Source organism: Ptychodera flava, chromosome 9, assembly GCF_041260155.1.
Source record: "Ptychodera flava strain L36383 chromosome 9, AS_Pfla_20210202, whole genome shotgun sequence".
NCBI classification, from domain to species: domain Eukaryota; kingdom Metazoa; phylum Hemichordata; class Enteropneusta; family Ptychoderidae; genus Ptychodera; species Ptychodera flava.
This window is the reverse complement of record NC_091936.1, coordinates 18,121,873-18,148,345: the sequence shown is the minus strand read 5'-3', so window position 1 is coordinate 18,148,345 and position 26,473 is coordinate 18,121,873. Positions and strand designations below refer to the sequence as shown.

The 26,473-nt window shown below is 37.6% G+C and overlaps 2 protein-coding genes across 2 annotated transcripts; one reads left to right on the top strand and one right to left on the bottom strand.

Annotated features, from left to right (window-relative positions):
* Positions 1–150: 150 nt before the first annotated feature.
* Positions 151–17,733, top strand: LOC139140221 (uncharacterized). The gene is made up of 9 exons (XM_070709314.1): positions 151–205; positions 944–1,760; positions 2,727–2,850; positions 4,402–4,504; positions 5,181–5,276; positions 9,343–10,257; positions 11,153–11,311; positions 12,397–12,545; positions 15,117–17,733. Exons 2-8 carry the CDS (start codon positions 1,373–1,375, stop codon positions 12,532–12,534), a joined length of 1,923 nt encoding a protein of 640 aa, XP_070565415.1. The 5' UTR covers positions 151–205; positions 944–1,372; the 3' UTR covers positions 12,535–12,545; positions 15,117–17,733.
* LOC139140222 (tRNA N(3)-cytidine methyltransferase METTL2-like) lies at positions 17,472–26,473 on the bottom strand. The gene is made up of 8 exons (XM_070709316.1): positions 26,171–26,473; positions 24,801–24,892; positions 22,878–23,196; positions 21,724–21,784; positions 20,948–21,087; positions 19,766–19,872; positions 18,656–18,721; positions 17,472–17,876 (listed from the first exon to the last, which is right to left on the bottom strand). The coding sequence occupies exons 1-8, from the start codon at positions 26,320–26,322 to the stop codon at positions 17,731–17,733; spliced, it is 1,083 nt and encodes a 360-aa protein (XP_070565417.1). The 5' UTR covers positions 26,323–26,473; the 3' UTR covers positions 17,472–17,730.

The window sequence follows — 26,473 nt, the reverse complement described above, 5'->3', positions numbered from 1 at the left end:
TTTTAGGGAACAAAATACACTATCCAGTTTCCTTACACTTCGGGTGAAATCGCGAATGTTCGGAAGAGGCTATTCCTTGAGTGGGTTCCTAAAAATATAAACCAATCATTGACAAGGACATGGCCGACATGGAGGCTGGGAATTTCCCTATTTTACTTCCGGGATTACAATCCGACCGCCATACTATATACTTGTGGGCCTGCAGGTAAGTAAACATAAATGTCTCCAGGAGATCAAACTCATTGACCTCTATATTACTGAGGAAAGGAGTAAGATTAAATGTAAGAATAAATAATGCGGAAAAGGTATTTTATGGTAATGCCGCAAGTTACTTTACTTGCAAGTTGCGTGCGCTCAACTTCCTACCCGCACGTCGCATCGACCTACTATACGTCGCTTTCTTTTTTCACCTTCACAAGAGAAATATGGAATATGTGAACTACAATACATAGATTATAAATGACATCACACATTACGCTTTAACTTTTGAAACTTAAACCTGAACAAATCACAATGTGGAACTGTTTGTGTTTTGAAATATGATGTCATAAACGCTGAAAGAGGTCATTTGAGGTCAAAGGTTTATCTGATTAGAAAAAAGGGAAAAAAAAAGAACAGCATTTTATGATATCAGAATGGATGAACCCCCCTTACACACACTCTCTCCCTCCCTCCCTCCCTCCCTCCCTCTCTCTCTCTCTCTCTCTCTCTCTCTCTCTCTCTCTTTCTCACCCACACTCACACAAACACACGCACACACCAAACCCTTCAGAAAATAAAGTTTTGATTGATTTGTATTTATTCACATGGCAGATCTCTCTCTCTCTCTCTCTCTCTCTCTCTCTCTCTCTCTCTCTCTCACCCTCACTCACACAAACACACGCACACACCAAACCCTTAAGAAAATAAAGTTTTGATTGATTTGTATTTATTCACATGGCAGATGTTGGCATGAACTGCAGATCGTGAAGTAGATGTGCAAGAAAACAGAACCAGAAACACAGGTGTTGTGAACTTGAGAGATGGTTCAGTGACATGTGAACTGCAAATGTGTGATCAGTAAACCAGCGTTCTCAAACTTCCCCACATTACTGAAAAGAAGTTTGAAATCTACCAGTTGGAGAATAGCAGTAGCCTACAATTTGTACAAGGTGATTTAAACTTTCAACAGAGTCAACAATGTCAGCAGCATCTAAGGTTGGACCACAAGCTGGGTGACGGGTGTGCAGATACCAATGATGATGTGCAAAATGAAGACGACACTCGTGAAGATACAGGTGGTTCAGATGATAGTGAAGATGTGCAAAATGATGGTGACACACATGGAAACACTGGCCAGGAAACAGTCCCTGATATTGAAATTAAAACACAGATGAAACAGGAAGATGCTGGAAAAGAAAAACCTGAAGATCAGCCAAGTTCCTTGGAATCTTCTGCTCCAAGAAGTCTTATTGGCGAAGAGAGACCGAGTGCCAGGAATATTGAAGATGAGAATAGTGCAGATGTTCCACCCTTAAAACCTCTTCCGGTCGAAGAGGATGGTTGCCCTAGCAACTGGGCAACAGATGGTTGGTCAGGTCCAGATGGGTTTTACCTGATTAAACTGAGAACTAACCATTTAGACTATCGTAGTATACACTCAGAGTTTGTCAAGCAAGTGAAAGACTACAAAATTGTCCAAATTGAAAGGTTAGAAAACAGAGACTCGTTGGATAAATACCAGTTTGAAAGGGCAAGGATGATGAGAAGTAGACCTCAAGGTAGGTTAGAAAATATTGCATATATGACTTCAGAAGTTATCATTTAAATTTTATAGGTCTAAGGGGGTCAGGGGGTATGGGACCCATACCACCAATGTAAACACTGTATCCAAGGTACGTTGGCGTTAAAACTTGTCTGTCATACATGACATTGTAAATTTTAAATGTTGCATATCGACCTGATTAGCCTAGATATTGTGTGTGAATTACGTTGTTTGTAAACAAGAAAGTTGCACAGATGCAGTGCCGACAACCACCTCCATTTAGGTTATTTTTGTGAATGCTCAAATAGTGTTGAATAACAAAGCAAAGAGTGTGCCATGCCTGTACATATGGAAACTGTAATAGACAATTTGCTTGGGCTAATGCAGGTTCTTTAATCTAACCTTTTGTATAAAACATTTAAGTCTATATGTCGTTTATTGATGTCAATCAGTACATGTGCATATGTTTCATACAGTACCATTTCTAAGTATCAGGAAAGAAAACGAAAGGGAATTCTTGTTTGCAAATGAATACCTTTCTCTCCCATAATGAGAATCATGTTTAATACTGCAGAGAAGTAATGGAATATACCTGACCATCGAGTGTCACTTTGGTACGCTAAAGATAAAATCAGTTTGCAGACATTTTGAAATCAGTGAACTTTCATTAGTCTCTGTAAAACACAATATGTTATCAGAATTCTTCAGCTGTATAGGATTCTGTCAGACTGACAGTGCTTAACATTATTCTAACATTTCTTCTGTACAGCTGGTAGAAAATGCCAAATGTAACTATCTCCACTTTGGTGCTACCATTTGAGACTCGCATGCATCCGTGGTTCTGAGTGGAAGTTCATCAATATGAATCAAATCAGCAAGTGCATTGTGATGCCATTTTACAACACCGTCCATGAAATACTGTACAATTTGTCAAATTTAATGCCTGGCCTGTGTTACAACACAAATTTCCATATTCCAACAGGGTCCGACCTCAACGAGTGTTACCTATACCATGGTACGACTGTAGAGAAACAACTGATTGCTTCAGAAGGTCTTGACATGAGAAGGGGAAAGATTGGATTCTTTGGCAGAGGAATCTATCTTAGGTATGCTAGTTCACACCACATCAGCAGTGTTTTTTCAGAGGTTGGGGAATGTTGGTAGATGATTTGGAAACCCTGGTAAGGTTTCTGCTGTCCTGAATATGATTGCATTGATATATCTAGCTGATTCCAATCCAGTAAACTGACTTGAAATCCCGGTAACATTTACTTTAACAGGAACACTGCATCTGCAGTATAGATAGAGTGCATGGCTTACTGTCTTTGAATAGTCACCATAAGTAAATAGGCCCAAAAAGAAAAAGTTTTGTTTCTAATTCTGGTGCATGTCAATCTAGACAGACATATCAATCTGAAAATGTCATTGTCTACGTCTGTTACTAGGATGGCTTGACTCATATACATGCAATAAAGTTCTAAAGAATGTCTCGTGGGTCAAAACTGATGCTCTTTTCTTGATTTCATGTCTGTAGCTGGGCCTTGTGAGCTCAACAAAAATATGACACATGAAAAGAACATTAAAATCATGTTGCCATGTAATTTTTTTGATTTTGCAAGATAGGACCCGAAGCAAACCTTTTATTATTTTGGACCTTTCCCCTCTACTTATTTAGTTTAACAATATTCATGAATACACTGAGCATAGATGAATACTGGTACATTGTTCTTCAAGCATTTGATGATCATTTACCAGATAAATAATTTTCAAAATTCCTTACTCACATATAGTCTTTTTTGAAGGTAGTATCCATAATTCTACCAAAATTCCTAGCTGTATTTTTTGAAACATAAGGACCCCCATTTAGAAAGGATGCATAAAGAGAGCAAATTTTTGCCATGTGCATGAGTGTATGTTGGCAATGTTGCTGGCATTGTCCATTGATGCATCCATGTTGAAACTTTCCATGTTGATGTGCCCTCTAAGCTGGATAACATCAGGGGCCGCTTGTACACAGGGCGCAGAAAGAGAACAAATTTTTATGTGCATGTTGGTAATGTTGCAAGCATTTGCCGTGCACAAGTGTTGAACCTTTCCATGTCATGTCAGTGTGCACTCAAAGCAAGATTCACACTCAACAGACTCAAAGTTCTCTTGATTGCTAGAGAATTTACACATCTTGAGTCATGCAAAGAATTTCCAGAAGTGTGTGATTTGAAATGGAGAGTCCACAAGTCAGAGCATGTGTAATTTGATTTTACCTCAGTGTAGAAATGGAGCCAAGCTAGATCAATACCAAGAAATTAGCACGTAGAAGGATCAAAACCAAAGAAAATGACAGACGATAATAATTGATACACCGTCATGTAGCACATCCTGGTAAATTAAACCATTATTCATTAAAGCTACATAGAAATAAAGCTGTTTCATTAAGCTTGATTTTTTCTCATCATGAAATTTATTTGTCCAGTGTATTTTGCTAAGGTTGAGGAACATTTGTTAAGTATTTGGGAACCCTGATAACATTTCTGCTGTTCCCTAATCTGATTTCATTGATATACCAAAGGAAACCTGGTAAAATGACTGGGAAACCCTGGTTACCTGGTAACATTACCTTCTTACTGCCCTTCATAAAATCACTGTGATCTATGTTGCAGCGATAACATCAACAAGTGTTTGCAGTATACTTCCAAACGAACTGACATGAAGACTCAGCTACCATATGTTCTCAAGTGTCGTGTCTTGCTCGGTGACTCTAAGGTAAGTGTTATTGATGATCCCATCACAAAAGGGACCATGGTTTATTCCTAGCCCAGCCCTTTTACTTTCAGGTCATCCATCTTTCACTCTCAGGCAAAGTTGGTTAAAACTAGAGAATTATAAAAGCATAACATGTTTCTTTGAGTGTCTTTTTAACATTGTTGACCATTTGTAGACCCCTAATATACACAGCCAAATTTTTCACTGACTTGCTAAACACCCAGGGCGATCAAAATAAGTCAAATTAACAAAATCATCATGAATTTTCAACACGAGAATGCATTCTAAACAGTGAGTAGGGTGTGTGTGAATTGTGTTGCATTGTTTCGAGTAACTTGATCTCCTCGAGTGACACCCAGACAATGTTTCAGCTTCTGCATAGTTGATTTCTTTATGATTGACTGGTGTCATTGCCTCGCTGATAGTTTCACCTTGACAGTATTGTCAACTCCTAAGTATGTCTAGTTCTTGGTATATTGCAATGGTTTAACACGAAGCAATTTTGTTCAACAGCTTTTTCGTGTTTCCCTGAATGACAAATCCTCCTTTTTTCATTCCCTGAAATCCCATTCAAATTGGTGGAGGGATAGACATAACACTTCCTTCTTCCAGCATCCTGGCTGAAGCACTGAATAAATAAACTGAAACGTTGATCGCAAATATTCATTATTTACAGGTGTATGCTAAGGGGGAAAAGAATCCGGACCTTGTGACAGAGCCAATCAGAGAGAATCCAAAACCAGGCGAATCAAAATATTACAATTCTGTCAAGGTAAAGTTGGTTTGCTGTTGTTAGGGAGTGTTCAGTTACTACGGCCCGGGGTGGGCCGGCAAAATCCAGAGGGGGGCACCTTAACTTTGAAAACTGGGGGGGGGGGGGGGGTGTCATGTATTTTTCAAACAGCTCAGAGGGGGGTCACTTAATTTTCATAAGTATCCGTCCCGTCTAAAAGCAGTTTCAGTGTTCAGAAATATTCTGGGGAAAAATGATTCGCTGCATGATTTCATTCTCTGAAGTCATTTAACTGTACATCTGAACAAAAGTATAATTATCTGTCATATGAACATCTTGCCTTGGCAACTCTGAGGCTTGTCTTATTGTAAATCGAGCTCACTGAGGGCAATGAACAATGAACAATTCCTATTACTTCCATATTAGAGATATAGCAAGTTTTGTCAGGGAAATTATTTAACAGTTACCTGTAAACTACTAGTACCATGAAAAATGAAATTATACTTTTAGGTGAAATTCCTATATCATTATTGTTGTCCCCATCTGAACTTTCAAATACCCTTAATTGAATCAAGTACTTTTATATCACAACTGGAAGTTGTGATATAGAGGTGGTTTCAACCGGTGTTTGATGTCGTCCATTTCCGTAAACGACAAAAAGTCAAAAACTGCTGAACAGACTGCATTGATATTTGGTACCGATACATAGACTGGTTCCAAGGTTCCAATTCCAAAAATTGAGCCAAACGGAGTGGAGGTTATATAGTTTTGGGAAATTTCTAACCCCCCTTTTTAACTAATTGATTTTAGGGGTCTTTCATATATGTAGTTTTGGAATGTACACCAATCCTGCATTGTGGACTGTTTTATGAGTTGTGGAACAGAAATGAGGTTTTGATGAATGTTAGAAATATGCAGGATGGCTGATTCAAAGTGTAAGAGATTTCTATGCTCTTTTGGGTATCAAAACAATAAAAAAAAACATATTTCATAGTTTAGATTCTCACTTTTGAGATGACCATAAGCATTTGTTATGTAAACATCCTTGAGTCAATATACAGACTTTGACATTCCTGAGATTAAGTATCCATGACCTCACATGTTACAGTCTTTCACTACCATGGTACCCAAACCCATTGTTATCAATGGTGAGTGTGGACCTGTCTACAGGAAATTGGGGTGAACAGGTTAGACAATGCCATGACAAGTTGCAAGGTAGCACCAGCATAGAGTCCTACGCATGTCCATGTGTTCTCACAGGAAATTACAGGGAAAAAAATTATTTGAGAAGTTTCTCTCCTTTAAATAGAAGTATATTACAATTTAAACCTGTCATGGATGGATTGCTCTCAAATGATCTGAAACACAGTTATTGCCCATTAGCAACAAATCTATAGCAAGATTTATGTAAAGTTCATGAACTTACACAAGGTATAGGGCCGTTCACAGTTTACGTCACTGTTCTCTCATTAATATGCAAAAATAAATATTTGTCCGCATTTTTAGATTACGCTTTTGAAAATTACGCATGCAAGAACGACGAAAATACATCTCAGTGGGCGACTGCTAGTGTAACAGTGAATACTAAAAACATATTCACGACTCAGAGTACAAGCTGCAAAAACAGCCACGCATGCAACATTGATAAAATTTGTCCGCATTTCAAGCTGCGTGTCCGATGTCGCGCGCGTACAGCTATATTTAGTAACAAACCTGTAACCGTTAACAAGGCTATTAGACAAAAGATGACCATGACTTTGCTACTTTTCAACATTTATTTCATTCAGATTTCCTCAGCTTAGTGTATAATTTTGTAATCTTAATTACTGTCAACTTAGCTTTACTAACTTATTCTAACCTCATTATTCTTACACTACTGTTATACCTTATAACCACAAAATTTTAAGAGATGCATATATGAACAATTTACAAATTTGTCTTCTGCTGTTTTCTCCATATACATATACATGTCCCTTTTCTCATAAAAATGGGCTTAAAATCGCAATGTGAAAAATAGTCTTTCAGCTGTATGTTGCTCATTGACTTCGTGGTCTGTCTAATTAGTCTCCACGGACACCATCCGGGGGGACTTATAGGTTTGGTCATGTCCGTGTGTGCATGCCTGCATCCGTGTGTGCATCCGTCCGTCTGTTCACGCAGATATCTCAGACATGCCCTGGTCAATTTCTTTCAAACTTTGCACAAGGATAGTACCCTACCCCATACAGATGCACATCGATTTGGCCATGTTAGAGGACTTTTTAGTTTACACCACCATAGACTACCATGTATAAGTCAGCTGTCTATAGAATCCCATGTATAAGGCCAAGTAAAATAAAAATTTAGTTTGTCATCATATTCATATTGCAAAAAGGATTCAGTGACACAGTTTTTAGTCCCCATGGATGAAGTCCAGGGCCTTATAGATTGGGTCATGTCCCTCCGTTCACGCAGATATATAAAATATTTTGACAAAATCTCCCGTGACCTCGGTGACCTTTGACCTCAAATATACATATTTGTCCATAACTCAGTAACCACAAGTGCTACACCCTTCATATATGGTATGATGGGACACCTTATGACGCCACATATTGTACCTCATTAATTATGTGCATATCTAATTTTGAGCGAGCCAATAGAGCTAGGTCTGATTTTTGGTATATAGGGATGACTTAGCAATTCAATTTTTTTGACAAAATGTCACATGACCTCAGTGACATTGGACCTGAAATATACATATTTGTCCATAACTCAGTAACCACAAGTGCTACACCCTTCATATATGGTATGATGGGACACCGCATGACGCCACATATTGTACCTCATTAATTATGAGTAGTTTCACAATGTGCCAGTTGTGATCAAGTGCCATTGGCGCTATTTTATCAATTGTTAAACACCTATAAAATCACAGATTAAGTTAGTTTAGCATTGTCTCATAGACTCCAATGTATAGTGAATCAACATTTCGGTGAAATTCAAAAATCTAATTTCTTGCACACATATCAACTTTTAACCACCCTAGTCTAACTAAGTACTTTAAAATGAATTATCAAATGTCTATAAATACACAGATTTAGCTAGAAAAAAAATTATTCATAGTCTCCTCATAGATTCCCATATATAGTGGATGAACATGTTTTCAGTGAAATTCCAAAATCAGATTTCTTGTACACATAATATTCACCTTTAACCATCATATTATAATCAAGTACAATTATGTTAATTATCCAACGTCTGTATATGCACAAGTATAACAAGTTTTCATTGGAAAAAATTATTCACAATTTTATCATAGACACCCATGTATAGTGGATGAACATTTTTGATGAAATTCTAAAGTCAAATTTTTTATGCACATACTAGTTGTAACAAACCTATTCAAATTAAGTACATCTATCTCAATTATCAAATGTCTATAAATGCATAGATATTACTAGTTTTGTATTGAAAAAGTATTACATAGTTTTCTCATTGACTACCATGTATAGTGAATCAACATTATCAACAGTTAATTATCAATTAAATCCAAATATCAAAATTTTGTACCAACTCGCTTGCGAAAAAATATTACGATCCACCTGTAATTTCGGTCCAATCCCTTTGAGGGGTAATTACAAAATTATAGCAAGTCAGAAGGGGAAATTTGAACATTAACACCTCGTGAGTTTGTAAAGAGGGGTAATTTGAAAAAATCTGAGAATCTTTTTTTGGATTCTATCGCGCCCCCAAGGTGTTTGTGTGTGCAGCTTTACTCAAGCAATTTGGGGGGGGGGGGGGGGGTCATGAAATTTTTGTCATCTTAAAAGGGGGTCATCAATTTTTTGGTGCAATGGGTAAGGGGGTTCACTTATTTTGACTGATGCGCAGGAAGAATTTGCCAGCCAATGCCCGGCCATAATAACTGAACGCTCCCTTATATATGCACACATATTAGTTGATATCTTTCTGGTAGCATGTATTTTCAAGTTGGCCCAAACATTGGCTGTTTCTGTGTAAATTGTGCAATAAACATCAAACATAAAACAATAATATTTAAGTAATTTTTCTACTGGTATTCCATGGGTAATGAGAGACAAAATTGATTTTTTTCCCTTTGCAGGGTAATGTGCTAGGGCATGATGAGTATGTTGTGTACAACAATATCAGAGTGATGCCGGAATATATCATCACATACACCGACCAATCAGCAGATTCCTCATTAGGTGGCTCAATCAAGCTTAACACGGGGTTGCCACTCTTGACGAGTAAACCAGTTGCCCCACCACGTACGGTAGCATCTGTGAGTCCAACACCGGCTGTGGTGTCGCCACCCCAGACTGCTCCTCTTGGGAACGTTCAGACGGAAGATTCTAATGTGTCACTGGCAAGTGATGGAGGCAAAAGACAGGCTGTTGCCACAGATAGCGTTAAAGATGATGTGGATAAACAGACTAGCGTGACTCCTCCATCACAGCAAAGTAAAGGAAATACAGGTACTCAGTTATCAAATGAATTCAAAGAAAGTCTTGAAACTGGTTCTAGTAGGGCTTCAGCTTCACGTTGGCGTGATCAAAGTGCGACGGTCTCACAGGAAGTGTTAGAAAGGGAACAGGCAGAATATTCAAATGAATTTAAGGAGAATATCAAAGCAAGTGCCCGGCCACAGCGTAACACCAGGGATGCGGTCTCACAGGAAGTCCTAGAAGATCAGTACTCTGAAGAACTTAGACAGAACGAGGCAGCCGTCAGTCAGATGGAACGTGGCAAAGACGAACCGGGGTCGGTGGTGATGGGACAGCGACTGACCTGGCATCAACAGGATCCTGCCGATCATGACAGGAGACTGGAAGCGGTCCGAGACAAATTGCAGAAGAAACACAGAAGGTTTAAAGGCAAACAAGCAAAGCCAGAGGACCAGGCACCAAGCCAAGTGAAAGTTGCTGCTGCATCCCATGATGAACAACTTGAAGAAGTCAAACAAATAATGAGAGACAAACGCCAGAAAGATCGCCTGGCAGCAGCTTCCGCCAAAAAGGTATGTAGTATGTATTACAATTATTTCACATCTGAATACACATAAAAAAATGTCTGTATTAAGATAGAACATGCCCTTGGGACAGATATTAAGACTCTCATATTTCTGCAATTCTTACCTAATCTACCACTTGTGGGGGCTCATTTTAAAGCTCTTTGAGAAAGAAAGCTTTCACCATCTTAATTTTTCAAAAATCCAAAATTTAAATTTTCCCCCGTAGACTTACCACAGGGACGGTGGCCATTTTGAATTTGAAATACCGCAAATATTGGGTAATTTGATTCGCTAGTTCCAACCATTGTATTGTGACCCCAAATTTTTAGTGTTGATCTGGTAAGAGAATGGTTGAAAGTTTCATGTAGGAAAGTTTGAGCAATAGCTTAATTCTTTCACTTTTGCCAGAGAACTGTATTTGGTTTGGAAGTTGTTAAAAAATTTGCCTTAGTTTGTTGAGTTGCATCCAAACTCAGATAACAGTTTCTTTTTCAGAAGATGCCCATTGTAGTTTGTTGAAGTATTTGAGTGTAGTGACACTGTGTAGTTTCATGTTAGTGAAGACTGACACCAAGCTTAATTTTCACTGTTGTGTAATTTAAATTGAGGCTTTAGTATGCCTGTGGTAATCACCTGTGTAGTATAGCTATCTGTCTGTATGGAGTCAGCAGAGTTTTGGTACCATTCCCTGAATTTATAATACCTCATTAAGTAACCAAGGGCTTTCTGAGTGAAAATAATCCCTTTACATCAGGAAGAGTATCTGTCTGTTGAAAATGATAACGATTAGTACAAGTGTAATATGGTTGATATACATATTATTGTTATGTACATAGACATTACCTAAAGTCGGTTGTAAAACTGATTGTTGTAAGAAAGTTGAACTATGTCATTCTTACAGGAAGATGATACGACAACAGACTCGGTGCAAGGTAAGAATGAAGGCAGTGGAGAGGTGAAAGTGGTGACAGACAAACAAGCATTGCAAATCAGAGAATACTTGAAGACTCAACACAAGAAACTTCAACTCCGCAAGGCTGATGAAGAATCTATTGGCAAGGTGAGAATGTTAAAAAAGAATGGGATAAATATTCGGAGAGTATCTTCAAATTTATCTGTTGATCCGTGTCACTTTTAACTCTTGTAATAGAAAGCGACTGTGTATCTTTAAAGATCTTTGCCTTGTTTCTAACAGAATGGATTCAAAAACAAGGAATTCCATGTCTGGTCATACAGACATCTAAAAATGGCTCTATGTGGTGCTAGCACTCCGACAGAATGTCTTGATTGGGCTTTTCAAACATTGTGCAAGGAAAGCATGATACGGTGGCAACATGCAAGTTGCATTTGTTCTATGATATGATACAACATGGCTGCCATCATAAGTTTTGATATTTTTTCACACTTTGAGCTTTCACACAGAGCTCCTACGATCAATCTCATTTTCTCTTCACATATGAATGGTGTTTTATATTGTACACACACCATGTTGATTCACTTGCATTTATTTTCATGTTTATGTTTTATCCTAGATAGGAGTAGTTTCTACTGTATACAGTTTCATGTCATAATTTCTTTTTTAGCATGGTGTTTTCGTTTTTAAGCTGCTAGTTGTACGGAGGCCCTCACATTGGAGGCACATTGTGACCAAGAGTGTCTACCTTTCACATAATGCATTTATCAATCCCTCACCTCATGTACAGTGACTGTCTTGTGCCAGCACAAACCTTAAAGCTTCGTTAGCTGTAACTTTTGATATATTCTCCAGTATTTCCATTTTGTTTGTAAAATACATTTTCTCATTTGTTACTCAAAATCAAGTTGTAATACCCGCATTCACATCGTTAATACAGCCCTGTACCAGTATTCAGCATTCTGTGATAGTATCCATGTAAATCCAATTAGTCAAGCAAGTTTGAAAATTGGCTTTCGTCATTGTAACAGATAGTATTCTCTTCAGCAGACCTTTGCATGAGAAATTAATTCACTTTTCTTGGCAACAGACCTCTTGTTTATTTGCTCACCCCTGGCATTAGCTGGTGTTTATCGACAGTAAATTTTATCGGAGTATTTTCAAAAGACAATAAGTTTGCTGATGACATTCTGTGTGATTATCTCCTCACGCAATGATGTGTTTTCATTCAGGTTGAAAGTCTCCTGGTAGCCTACTACCAGACGTATGGATCTATCGAAAGTGATGGTACTGGACAGTCTGAAATGAAGCCAATCGCTAAGACAGATGATACCACTATTACACCAGGGGTGGTGGGTGGGACAAGATGAGCTGACACAAGGTGAGGAATGCATTCTGCTTGAAAGGGAAGTGATGATGATGATGATATGATGGGCTTTTCTGACAAATATAGTAATTATCTACTAGTTTATTAAATAATCTAGCAGTGTACTAAAATCGGATGATGAGGATAATTTTTGGTCTGAAACTGAAGAAAGTGACTCTGATGTGTTGTGTGAAGTTAGATCTATATACATGTACAGTTACAGTCTGTTCAGGACACTTTTCATGTGGTAATACAATCCTGTTGATCTGAATTGACAGCTCTGATCAGAACAGCAAAAAACCGATGTTGTTCAACGTTCTTTTCAACTACTCTGTATCATAAAAGTCAACATGTACATGCTGTGTACCCTGAGTAATCCCTGGAACTCATAAAAGACTACAAAATGTGCATTCAGTATAATCATAGAAAAGACTGCACATTCTGCACATAGAACCCTGGGGATCACTCACAGTGGAATCACAGGTTGACTTGTGTGACTCTGTGTAACCAAAAAAGTGCTGACCAACATCAATTTCATGGTGATTCTCATCAGTGCTTTCACCCTACTTGCATGAAAATGGATGTACAAAAACACAAGCATTATTTTTCAATTGAATACCTTGGTTATTCTGTGTTCATTCTAGGATGTAAAAACAGGGGACCACTGTGGGCCCCTACCCTGTCCTAAGGGGGCCATTTTAGAAAATCGGGGGCCATCATCATCACAAGTGTAAAACCCTTGAATTTTCTGCAGAAAATACTATAGTCTATCAAGTCAAGAAAAGAAGAATACTAAAGATCGGGCCCTTGTAACCAACCAAGCCTACTGCAAAGTTGTCCCCCATATGTACACAACAGGCCCAACAATGGCACAGCAAACTAACCATTTGGCTTGATTCAATTGTTTACATAACTTATGTGATGAATTATTGATATGTCGGACTTGAACCACTGTATAAATTGCGTTTGACTGTGGAAATGATCATGGTCAAAGCTTAGCATACCGGATAGGATTTCTCTCGCATCGACAACTACTCATACACTGATACAGCACCAGAGAGTAATCCGTACCACCTAAATAAAGTAATCGATACATCAACTTTTACACATGACTTGTATGTATTAGCAAATTTACGATCATTTGTTCTGACCAAAGGGTTTTACACAACAGTGTTGTTCTATGCATAGAACTGGCTACTCTGGAAAACAAGATATGTCTGACCTAAAATGTTACTCTTCAAATTAAAACGATCATCTGGCCCAGCGTGGATGCTTTCCTTGCAGTGTTCAACATTTCGTTTGTATGGATGGTAGACGTTGCAAACGCTTCAATTTAAGGGACTGTCCGATCATCTTTTGCTAAAACAGGGGTTCGTCAACTACAAATAAAATCCGAATGGCGACTAGCTTTTCGCCATTACGCAGTGGCCAGTGTCAATGTTTACATTCATCAGCCATGCTACATGCGCACAGCTCCAATACACCGTTGCCCCTACATCAGTCCTTTTTACCCAGCTTCCTATGCACCACCGTATATGCTGTACTAGGTATCTAATTACAAAGGTCGATGGTTAACTGAATCGTTTTACATGTCAGACTATGAAGTGATGACCGTCGGGGAGCCCATCTTCTCTGTAGACGCGAATGTATGAACTATGTGAACTCTGCGTGATTGACCCATTCATGTAATGTTGTGCCCTTAGTGGTGCATCAAACGTTGAAATGAGGGCCATTTGAGATTTTATTTTGCAAATTGCGCAATAGCGTGTCCTAGAATTAACTCTGGTTATTCCTACCTGCTGTACATTAAATTATGGCCCACTGTACAAAGCTTCTTGGTGGGGTTTCTGTTTTTCAATGAAGGGGGTATGGGTGTCTCTCAACCTTTTTTGACTTGCATCAAAAGGTAATCAACCGTGGTCCAGCTACCAAAATACAGCATCAGAGCTGGTTTCAAAATGAGATCACACTTCTGTCATTTAACATTACATCTGAAGAAACTTTGAAACACTTTCAAAAGTTCTACATAAAGAATGATGAAAATATGGCACCTTGATACAACCAATGGAAACCATAAAATTACATGTCATAGGGCTTTGACAAAAAACTGAAGTGTTAAACACAGGTGCAGAGTGAATGAAACTCAAACAAAATTTTTGCCTTTCATAGGGTGCTATATTTAAAGCAATAATATACCCCCTCCAAATCCATAATGGACAAAGGCAAACTTTGCATGACAAAATGTATAAGGCGAAGCAGAGGACATTATGGAGTGCAGAGTTTGCTTGAGACCATTATGGGTGGGGAGGGGTACATTATTGCTATTATTTTTAAGTTTTGGCAATGCTAGTGAATTTGTAGATATAGAAAACAGCTTGGACCACAATGCTGGATAATAGGATACAGTATCAGTAATAATCTGAGTGCATGACATCACAAAATTCACTGATATTCGCAAAGCTATAATATATTACTAACAGCCCTACAATTCAACTGTTATTGGCATTGTTCAGTGGTGGCCATGTTTCTCTAAATTGTTCATTCAGTGATATTACAAATTATTCAACATATAATTTTTTTCCATAGGTATCACTGCTAGAGGACCACCTTTTGGAGCAAGTTTAGAGCCATCAATGGCATCAAATAACAATATGAGCTCAGTGCTGAGAGGTTATATTGAGGATGATCCAGTTGACCAGGTCCTAAAAGTGCAAATTGAACAGTTCAAGGAATGTACTGGTGTAACTGATGACAACGTGGCGAAGGACTTTCTGAGGAAAGCTGGATTGAACATCGATGAGGCCGTTCTTCAATATTTTAATTAGAATTTTTGTCATGATATGTAGCTTTTTAATATCCATGTGTACTGCACTGTGCTGTGGAAGCAATACAACAGAACAAGACATTGCTGTTTGATCGGCCTAGAAAACATACGCTGGTCACGATACTTGACTGAACATTATTTTGTAGCTATTATGTTCGGCCAAATGATCACAACCTATTCATGCACTACTGTGGCAATTAAGTGTGGATCTCCTTCTTGTATTTCAATAAAAACAAAGAAATGGTTTTTTTTCAGAACTTCCCTTTTAACACAGGTTTCCCACACACTTCGTAAATTTCTAAACATTACTCATGCCAGGTAAATTTAAGCTTCCTGCTCTTCAAATAAAAAAGCAAAATTTGAAAGCAAATATCATGCATCTACATATTTTGTCAAATGATTGAAATAATTTCCAGTCAGAATCCCATCATGCGCATAACAAACAAAATAAGTATTTAACTAAATAAGTAAACAAATAAGTACGTAGATAAGATATAGGTGTGTTTTATGGAATATTTCTGCAGATCGTCAAATTTACTGCCAAATTCATGCCATCAAAATCATGTACTTTAGATAAAGACCATTTTTCTGCAAGGAAATCAGTTAGATATCTCTTGTAGACTTGATACACAACTGGGAAAGTCTACTGAGATTTTGTGTAAGACATATGTGGCGGTACAGTAACAGAGTGTGTGGATTTGTTGGTATAATAATTTTTCTTGTAATATGATCAACTATCCAGTTGTTAAAGTGATATAAGGTCGAAAAGTCCTTTGTAATGTGTATTTAAAATACATCGTGAGCATTATCATTCCGAAAATTGCAGAAAACTTGACATTACTGATGTAGTTGTCTATGTTTATGTTGTCTGCAGAGAAGACAAGATCAGGTGATGTTCTGCAATCTGATTATTTTTTATGGTGCTCATGAGCATTGGAGTAATGTGAACTGTCCTACAGTTTTTGTGTGAGCTTTTCATCAACCCAGCACAGTGACCTTTCTTACAAATGGGAAATTTAATTCTGCCTGGGATGAGCAAAGCCACTGCTTTCAGCTCAAAAGGCTGTTGGCTTTCATAACCGGGCCAGTAAATTTTGGTTAACATTGGGAAGAGTGTCCATTTTGAATTTCAAATATCAGTAAATTTTAAGCAATTTGTCTCTTCAGTACAAACATTATCTTATGATGCTCAAATAATATTATTAAGGTTTCCTTGAGGAAAGTTTGTGCAAAAAGTGAAAGTTTTAGTTTCAAGGCATGAATTGCCTTAAATTTTAAGCATGTGAATTCACTTCAAGATCGTAGTGCGTTTGTGAAAGTTACTTTGATGTCTTTCTTTTACCTTGTGTCCTGTCTTTTCCTTGCACTCTCATCATTAAAATAAACTTCATCTTGTTTGTTTATCATTTGATTGTATCAAAGTAATTATCTTTTAAGCGTTGTGTTACCCTGCAAAACTAGTTGTAGGCTGTACAGCCATCAGTCTAGGGCCACTCCTTGGTTACGGTGTATGCTACGCTCCAACTGAAACCTAGGTGCTAGGTTTTGGTGGAAGCGTAGTGTACACTATAACCAAGGAGAGGTCCTAGACTTAATAGCCATTAATCAGGTATGTGACCTTGTAGCATCAATTGACTAGGACCTCTGTGTTCAAAAGTCGCATGGTTCTCTGAAGCAGCCAAGACTTGACACCTGTAATTTGTGCTGCACATTCAACAGTTTGCCATTTGCTGTTTTTATATTCACAAGCCTAAAGCACCAATCAGTGTTTTCCACCGGGGCATTGCAGGGCAACAGGGGAAATTGACTGCAAATTGTGTCATGGGAAAGGGGAATTTGATAGCCAAGATAAGCACAGCATCTCGAATTTTGACTGATGTTATGTCCTTAATTATCTACATGCAACCTCTATTTTCCCCCACCCATTGGTATTTGACATATTTTGTAGGTGGGTGGGGAATTTGACATGGTTTGGGAGGAAAAATGTCAAATTGTCCTGTTAAGCCTGCACTTCACCCGTGGAAAATATTAATAGGTGTGCAGTTTCCTAATCCCTGAACAGTCATTCATACACAGTCCACACTTGTAACCTTTCAGTTCGGAAACATTCTAAGGAGTTAATCACAGAGTTCAGAATTCTCTTTATTATTGTCCAAAAAACAAGTACATTCGTTTTTAAAAAGACAATGGGGCATCAAGCTGGATAAAATGCACATTTATTCTGACGTAATGTAAATGGTATAGCTAGGTAGCCGTGATTTTGACAAACTGTTTTTCAAACCAGCTAATTATGAGCTTTGTCAACCACGCCAAAGACATGACACTCATTGAGTTCAAATAAATAGTAAATTTCATGCCTGACCGCTGAAATGAACGCTATGACTTGATTGGCTTCCTGAATTTACACTGTATCCAAACGCGGTACATGGTGAGCTGACGTCCACGATTGACTTGTAATCTCCTATCAATGGAATTCTGCTCTTCTACCAACCCTGCTGATGTAAACATTGTCCCCAGTTCATCTGCAAAATAAAAAAGATCACGAAAATACAATGAGTCATTTCAGTATTTGATCACTTGTTAATTATTGATTGATAAGGTGATGTGCCACATTACCCACAATTCAATTCTAAATACACCTATACATATTGATTACCCATAATTCAATTCTACATGCACAAATACATGTTGCTTCCTGACAACGTCTCGATGCTTAGAAAATTCAGAGAAGGGTTTCATTGATTTTGAAAAAAGATCTCAGGCCACTTTTCATTCTCATAGCATATTTTGAATGAGTTTAGAAACATGTTTTTTGTATCAAGAGATTACCATTTTGTGAAATTTAAAGTACCTTTTAATACAGACAACAAAATACACTGGGTGGAAAGAAGACACACAAAAAAGAATTTTACCGGTTTTAGCAGTGTTAAGAGCACTGCAATAATTTTGAATGAATATACAATGAGATTGCAAATTAAGTCCTTACATAGAATAACCACTTTAATTGGTTCTTGCTCTCCTGCAAAAAGTCCAGTATTTATCCTTTGAACTGTTGATCGATTTTATTCTTTACGTCATTGCTGTTCAATGTACTTTATGTTTACTTCTCAAATATTATGTTTAAATCTAACATATGGTTCACAAATGTAGCTTTGTACTCATTTCAATTATATGTTCCAACATACATCTGAGGAGAGATAGTTGTTACGGTAACCGTAGAGTTTTCCACAGATCAAGTCGAGGCACTTGTCAGTGATTTATGGTACTGAGTGTTGTGTTAGTATCTGATCACTAGTCTTACCCTGCGTGAAGAAATACACCCTGGTACCGTCACCTCTGACATAGAAATTATCAGATAAACAGCGACCTGCAGATAGAGAAATCAATAGTACACAGTGAGAGAAATATTAACTGCTTATACATGAGTAATTGTATTGTGGTAATACCCCATCAAAATACTCCACTGCTGCATGCTAAATTTTTTTATTCGGCAAAAACAGATGTTCTGCAATGTAAAATGCAGTCCAAGTGTTGTAGCTTTCATTCGGCAGTACATGCAATAGACAAGAGAATTTTGAATATTTTGTAAGAAAATATTGAAACTGGTATTGCTATTATGCTGGTCACACATGATGAGCAGAAACCCTTCATGTGATAGGATATACACTTTACATATTTTGATTGCCAAAAGACAACAGTAGGAGATACCCATGTACGCATATTTCAGGAAGATACTATGCTAAATGTTAATTTAACACATACACTATCATGGACAAATATTGAAAACTGTACAGTACGATTTTATTAGATTTTGGTTTGTTGAGTTCAACCTGTTGACCTATAAACTATACCTTTAAAAACCTATCCCATGCTTCAGATCACATTCATGTTGCAATTGTATAAAATGCTCTTGTACCACATGACTATTGTCCTCTGATCACTAGATACTTTGGTACATCCCTGGTGTTTTCAATAGGATAGGGACTTACTGTACACCTGAGTACAATATTTGTAAATTGGCATGTAGCCAAATAAACGTGCCACTCAGGTGTACCAGAATCAGACACGGGTTAAAATCAGTCATTAACTATAAATCTTGCCTCCTGACATATGTCCATGTCTGGTTATTATTTTTATGGTACATATGAATCTCCATGGTATTAAACATGAGTATATTTGGGTCTGTTGTATGAGGGCGCTCCAACACTCAAAACAAGTGTAGAAGCGCCCTCATACAATGGATAATCATCATATTAAGACTTCAAAGGCTAGTGTGATTATTGCCCACTAAATTTAGTAGTCAGAAGGTAAACTCTAGTCATCACTTGACATGAGACTTCAGCTAGCTCCTTGCTCTGACTATTTCCGGAAATGAAGGCATTTAACGTAGAATGATTGGAATCCCACTGACCTTTTTTAAACCTGAGTTGCGCCATGTCGTATCGTCCATAATCCCGAAATAACAAAAGTCCACCGGGCTTCAGATGCCTGCATAGTCTATCAATAGCTGACTGCATTCTGGGATAAAGACAGAAAAAATGTGTGACAACTTGGTAGGCTATGAATCCTTCCTTTAAAGTTCTACCTTTGCCAGACTTATTTTACTAATTTCACTCAGACTTTTCAACAGATAATTCAGGGCACAAGTCAATACGGTTTGTCTCACTGAACGTTCGGAATTAGAGATATCTAGTTCAAAAAGCTGTAAATAAAATGAACCAGCATCCATGTCATAACTCAAGCTGAAATATTAACACTACAGACAACAATTAACACACTGAACAGAAGGAAATTTCTCCGGATAATTAGTTTTGATTAACATGGCTCTCCCATTTCAAGAAATTATGGAGAAAAAGCTCAAATTGTAAGTACCCATGACTAACTGCTGCCGGCACTGACTGAAATCACTGTTACAACACCTATGGGATTGGATTGCTGTGATACACACATCAAGTTGAACAGATCAGACATTCAGTATATTTTTGATACTGTAAAATCATTGTTTGATAGGATTGAAATGTGCTATTATTGCTTTTTGATTTTCTGCTGGATTAGTATATCCAAGTGAAATTCTTTGGAAAACCGTAGAATCTAGTGCTGTACTAGCAAAACCAGCCAAATGAAAATATGTTTCAATTAACAAGGTGAAACCATGTTCCCGCAAAAGTTGGCAACTTTATAAACCAGCAAGAAATGTAGTGAACTGAGAGTGACACTGTTCAAATATCTATCTATAGTTTAATACATTGCCATTCAGTTTATTGAACTGTGAATCATATATATGAAACATTACACAACTGAGAATTCTTGAGAATGTTGTATTTAACAAAAAAAATATTTAAATCAAATGAGGCCCTGTTCATTTTGTGGTGATTTTTCTTCTGTGATGGAATTATGACCCTGTGACCTTTCTGGCTCTGTGAATTTGTTTATTGAAAAATTTTCAGCCATGATTCCACAGACATCTGTGGTGATTCTCATGATTGTCAGAATGTCATTCCATGACATTGTGGCCATAATGCAGGAAAAAATCAACAAACAGACTGACCAAATCATGGAAGACAGACTCTGTGATGAGTAATGTATCACTTACTTGTCTGGATGGACAGCTGACAACACAAATATAAGAACTATTATGTCAAGACTGTTTTCTGGGAATGGCAAAACTGCTGCATCGTCGACAATATCACAAACAAATGCATGACATCGTTGGGTACTGTAGTCAGCATGACTCTGTAACAGAAATACAAAGGTTTTAGGCTTTTATGTGAATCAGCTGTTATATGCTGTAATATTAGTGTGGACAATTAACAGTTGATAGATTTTCATGATTTGATAGTTTAATGGAATTGTACGCTTATAGTACATTTATATCAAGTGACAAATTCAAGATAATATCAACATTGACTGCCATATGTCATTGAAAACTCAATGGGTACCAAATCAGCAGAAATCATTTGCATAATGCTGTAAATCTGAATATAAAACGCAATCTTTAATAGTGAAATAGTGATATATGTCTAAATGTCTAAATGTAATTGACTGGAAAAAGACTGGTAAACAAAGAAATAAAGATGATTCAGTAATGCGAAAAAATGCATTGGTAAACCCGAAGAGCACTTGGCCCATCTTTCTTATGTCATTAATCAGCGTTTGTCTGAGGGTGTCTTTGGTATCAAGTAAATACACATATACCCCTAGGATAGTGTTGAATTGTACAACAGTCTAACATGGGGCCCACCGCTCTTCAGTCTTGTCAATGCACCTTTCAATAAAATCACAGAATACAACTTCAACAACCACAATTCTATGTCAAATTCGTGTGGTGCAACAGCATCATTACTTGGAAATTGCAGCATCTACATTTACCTTGACCAAGTCGATGGCAGTACTGGAGAAATCACAGCAATAAACAAACAGGCCTGGGTCACTGCAATGCAAATAATTTAAAAAAAATATATATTTAATAATGGATGAAACTGCAGTCTAACCTTTATTGCTTATTCAAAATGCTTGTCTAAGATGGAAACCACACTGCTCTACTCCTTAGGAAATCTTGAATTCATCCATGCATGGCTGATGCATGAATTCTACGGTTTGGGATACATGGATATTACACTATACAGAGAACTTTCAACCTGCAGGTGGCAACAGAATTGTGTTGGTTTACTGGGACCAGGGTGAGATATATTCATGTCCATTCTGATGTCTTGAGATCATAGTCTACAGGATTCCAGTGGCTCCATGATTTAATATAATTCCTGCTTGTGGTATATTGAAGTTTTTCACTGTATAGCCATCTCAGTAGTGACAGTAATATATTGTAGGGCAAGACATGGAAGGCGTAGATATTGGAGCACATGACTTACTAACTGACGATTTACACTGCCACAAAAATGACACTATAAAAAACTTTGCTGATGTATGGTACTAGTAGTATTTTCTTCACTTTCAATGGACTGCAGCCATGATTGAGAAGATTGGGTCATCCCGTCTGCAACTGTGCAACTTTCTTGTTGATAAATATATTGTCTTTCTATAACCCCCTCCCCTTAAGTCTCTACCAATACATGATAAGTCAAATTTGTGGATTATCAGCATTCAAGGTCTATAGGTATTTGTTTGTACCATGATTTATGAGTACATACATTTACATTGAAGGAGTCAAAACATTGCATATGAAAAACAAAAGTTCTTTAAAGAAAGATTTACAAAAAGATGGCTTTGGAGATTGTTTTGAAATAAGATTGTTCAGTTCAACTCTTCCCTGTACAGACTGATGACAGCTAGATGCATGAACTGCCTTTCTCAAAATAGTGACTAGTTTGAGAGGAGGGTGTTACAAGAGTAACAAGTCGTGGGGGGGGGGGGGGGGGGTTATGGTTATGGGCCACATTACTTACTTATCGGGGCACATCAAACACAGAACTTATCTACCATCATCTAACAATTAATATAGCGCCTGATATCCAAAGTGACCATGCTCAGTGGCACTTAAAGTGATGAGGAGGATGAAAACTTACTTGTTGGTTTGGAGTATTGGGAACACAGTGTTTCCTACACCGCACCCAACTTCTAATATCCTGGTACTAGCACTGGATCCTGGAAAATCCTCTTTTATCTTTCCCTCTTTGAGGTTAACTTCTGCAATTGCATTTGCACGTTGATGAGTGTCCTTAACTGATGAAAGTCCAGCTTCTGTATCATTTGAATTGACTGTGTTTGGCTCAGGAGCTAACTCTGGAAACTCTGTAAAAAGCCAGTGTCTGTCTTTAAAGAATCTATTCTGGTGTTGAGTGTAGAAGTCATTCCAGTACTGGTCTGCATCTGATTCATACTTCTCTGTTAAAAAAGAGAAAGAGACGACATAAATTGAGTATGAATTGACGTGACACCAGTTTATCTCACATACAAATAACACAGTCATGTACGGTACAGTATTTCTGACAGGCAAATGCTGCCATTTGTCTTTGCATGTGCTGAAAAATCACTCTGTTCCAGAATGCTTATAATAACACTTGTGGTTCTAAAATTTTATGTTCAAATACACAAGGCAAAGGGTAGAATACACCTATGTGACTGATTTTCAGAGATTAAATGTTTTACAACATGTTTTGCTGGTCTGGTGCTCACATGGACTCATGTTGAAGTCTGTGGATAAAATCAAGTTTTCACCATTTTGTTTCCATGAATGAAATAAGTTATTTTTTCCCTCGAATGAAGCACTGGTATCAGTGAAAGTTTAACCTTTGAGCTTGGAGGAACATATGATTACCTCAAGGCAAATATTAATAGTAACATTACATTTATATGAGAAGAAATAAAACCACTAGATTGACTGATACCAGTATCATCAATGTACAAAATAATATTGGGCCCATGAAATTTTCCTAACATTAGGATGTTCCTAGTGGATATGAAAAATTCATTTTTACAGTCATTCAGTGTATGTGTTTGTTTGATACTAGATGAATAAAAGTGGGAAATGTGCACTTTGGCATTTATTTGCTTTTCTGGAAATTGCCTGATCTTAATATCTGATCTGAATAAAGATGATGACTCAGGGTAGTTATGAATGCCCTTGATACAAATGTGTGTGGATGAACATAGACAGTCTGAGATCTTTGCTGTGACTTCAGATATTTCTATATGTTTGTGATAAACAAGGATAGACGGTTCAGCTTAAAGACAGTAATTGAGAATGCTCTACACATAACTGTTTAAGTCCTCCCTATGACTGCAGTACTTTACAATTCCATTGAATCAATTATTTTACACAAGTCAAAGGTGTGTGATTGAGGTTAATGGCAAAAGAAAAGCTATCAAATTGTGGGATGTTATCTAGTCCACATTCTCTCTCTCTCTCTCTCTCTCTCTCTCTTGTTTGTAGTGTGAGAGTATCATCATACTGACTTGATAGTGTAGTAATAAAAATCTATGATCAAAGAAACAATTCTTTAAACGTTAACTGTAATTACATTGAAAGATCCAATCATGACAGGATGCTCCTGTGGTTTGGTTAGGAGGGGGCTAGAGCGCCCTCACAAGCCTGAATCTCTCAGTCCATTCTCTGATGTACATATGGTTGACATCGGAGCATTAAAAGGGCCAGAAGCTGTTACATTAGATAATGTTTTTTTCAATATTTTTCTTTTTAATGTCAGTGTTTCTTATTCTACTCCCTATTTGCATGTCGAGATACAGTGTTGAGCTTGCCAACTTGGCCTGTATTTGATATTGTTGACAAATGAATTCTGATCCAGACTAGAATTCCAATGTAAACAATACCAGTGTATAGTTTTGGTTTCAATATGCTTTGTGTTGTAGAACAAGAACTTGCACTTGACAAACGCAACAAAAATAATGAAAAAAATTTACCAACAGTTACAGCTACTGGCTCTTCAACTACATTACAACAGAAAGAAAAGTTCATAAATTCCACAGACCTCTTTGCTCTTCCTGGATGAAAAGTTCTGAGTTTTCAGCAACTTTTTTCCTGGCAACCTCTTCTTGTTCTTCATCCCACTGAACATTATCCCTGAATAAAACAAGATTTTGTTGAGGAAATTTAGCATACAGTCTGTTTAGCATACAGTCTGCTGTCCTGCCGCAGATGTTCTAACTTCTATGTACATTCCAAACATTTGTGTCACTTGTTAGTGTTTCAGGATTTGATTTTTTGAGGAATAATCTACATGTTTATAAATGTATTAATTATATTTACTATCCATATTTTTATAAAAATTTTACAACAAAGGGTCATGATTATGCCTACATAGTTCATATGAACACATATGACGGGGAGACATGATGGCTAATGGTTTTACTCTGGAATAAAAGGATGTGCAATATTCTACACAAGGGATCACACAATCATAGTACAAAAAGGAGCTATGTACAAATGCGTATGAGAATGCACAGATTTTTGTGTGCATTTGCACAAGTGGGTTTGTTTGTACCACCCTTCTTTCGATTTCTTGGTTTTGCCATTGTGATGATGGGGATGCAAATACTTTGCCCAGTGTTATTATGACCTGACTAGGTAGAAATTCCAAGGCATGTAGATGGTACATGGTAATGACTTTGGTTGTGTGCTTATTGATACATTGGACTAGAGACAAGTGGAAATAATATCATAAGCCAATGTACTGACCTGTAAATGAATATTTTGAGATATCATAGTAATTTTTTAGGGTAGGTTTTGGGCTTGAGAGGCATATAAAGGGAAGGGGCTTGAAATTTTGTGACCATGCAAAGGGGGAATCTGAAATGTATTGTGGTCGGTATTGTTGTGAATACCTAAAAATTAAAAAAAAAAGTAAAAACAAACACGGTGGAGGGACCGTGAAACAAATGAATAATTCAACCGCAAGCCCTTGGGATCATGGAGGTAGGAAGAGACCTTTCTACCTCCATGCTCGAAACAAGAAACAAAGCAAAAATTCTGACTATCCAGAGGTATAGATCTGTCTGACTTTTGATGTTTTTTGGAGGGGTCAAGGCATTGAGTGAATATCTAAAATACCATTATGATCTCATAATTTCACAATTGCTCCGATTCCTCCCCTCCATCCCACTTGTGACTGAAGTCTCACACAGTGCGAAATCAACCAAATCCCTGCAATCAATCATTCCTGTCGCGGTAGAGTTAAAAGATGGCATCACACTAGAGAAAACGTTGTCCCAAGCACATCTGGGGAATATGCTGAAGTCTATGATACCATAAAAGAACATCTCGGTGTCCAAATTATCTTCGCATAGTGACCGGACGTCCAAGCCGGACGTCAGCAACTTTCTACGTACGACATTTACTTACCATGCGTTATGTTCAAACACTTTACTTGGATCTTTCAGATACCTGGAGCCAAACTGCGGTCGCTTTATCTCCTCTTTTGCGCCATCGATGCGATTATCGCTTTCTCCTTGAATTGCCACTTCTTTAGCAATATCAGCACTGTTGGTAGCCATCCTGTACGCCACGGTCCCTCCACGCGTACGTAGCGTAGAATCGTGCCTGGTATTGGATCACGTATTGGATCCGGGGCCGGAGGAGATCTCTCGGTGGAGTTCAATCTCCAGGCAGAGTCATCTTATCGCGTATTACCCACAATTCCTGATG

Coding starts and splice junctions, on each gene's coding strand:
- LOC139140221 (XM_070709314.1), top strand. CDS start 1,373: ATGAAACAGGAAGATGCTGGAAAAGAAAAACCTGAAGATCAGCCAAGT. Junction 4,505..5,180: donor TCTTGCTCGGTGACTCTAAG/GTAAGTGTTATT, acceptor CATTATTTACAG/GTGTATGCTAAGGGGGAAAA. Junction 10,258..11,152: donor CAGCAGCTTCCGCCAAAAAG/GTATGTAGTATG, acceptor TCATTCTTACAG/GAAGATGATACGACAACAGA.
- LOC139140222 (XM_070709316.1), bottom strand. CDS start 26,322: ATGGCTACCAACAGTGCTGATATTGCTAAAGAAGTGGCAATTCAAGGA. Junction 23,197..24,800: donor CATCCAGGAAGAGCAAAGAG/GTCTGTGGAATT, acceptor CTTTTTTAACAG/AGAAGTATGAATCAGATGCA. Junction 18,722..19,765: donor GCAACTCAGGTTTAAAAAAG/GTCAGTGGGATT, acceptor CTCTATCTGCAG/GTCGCTGTTTATCTGATAAT.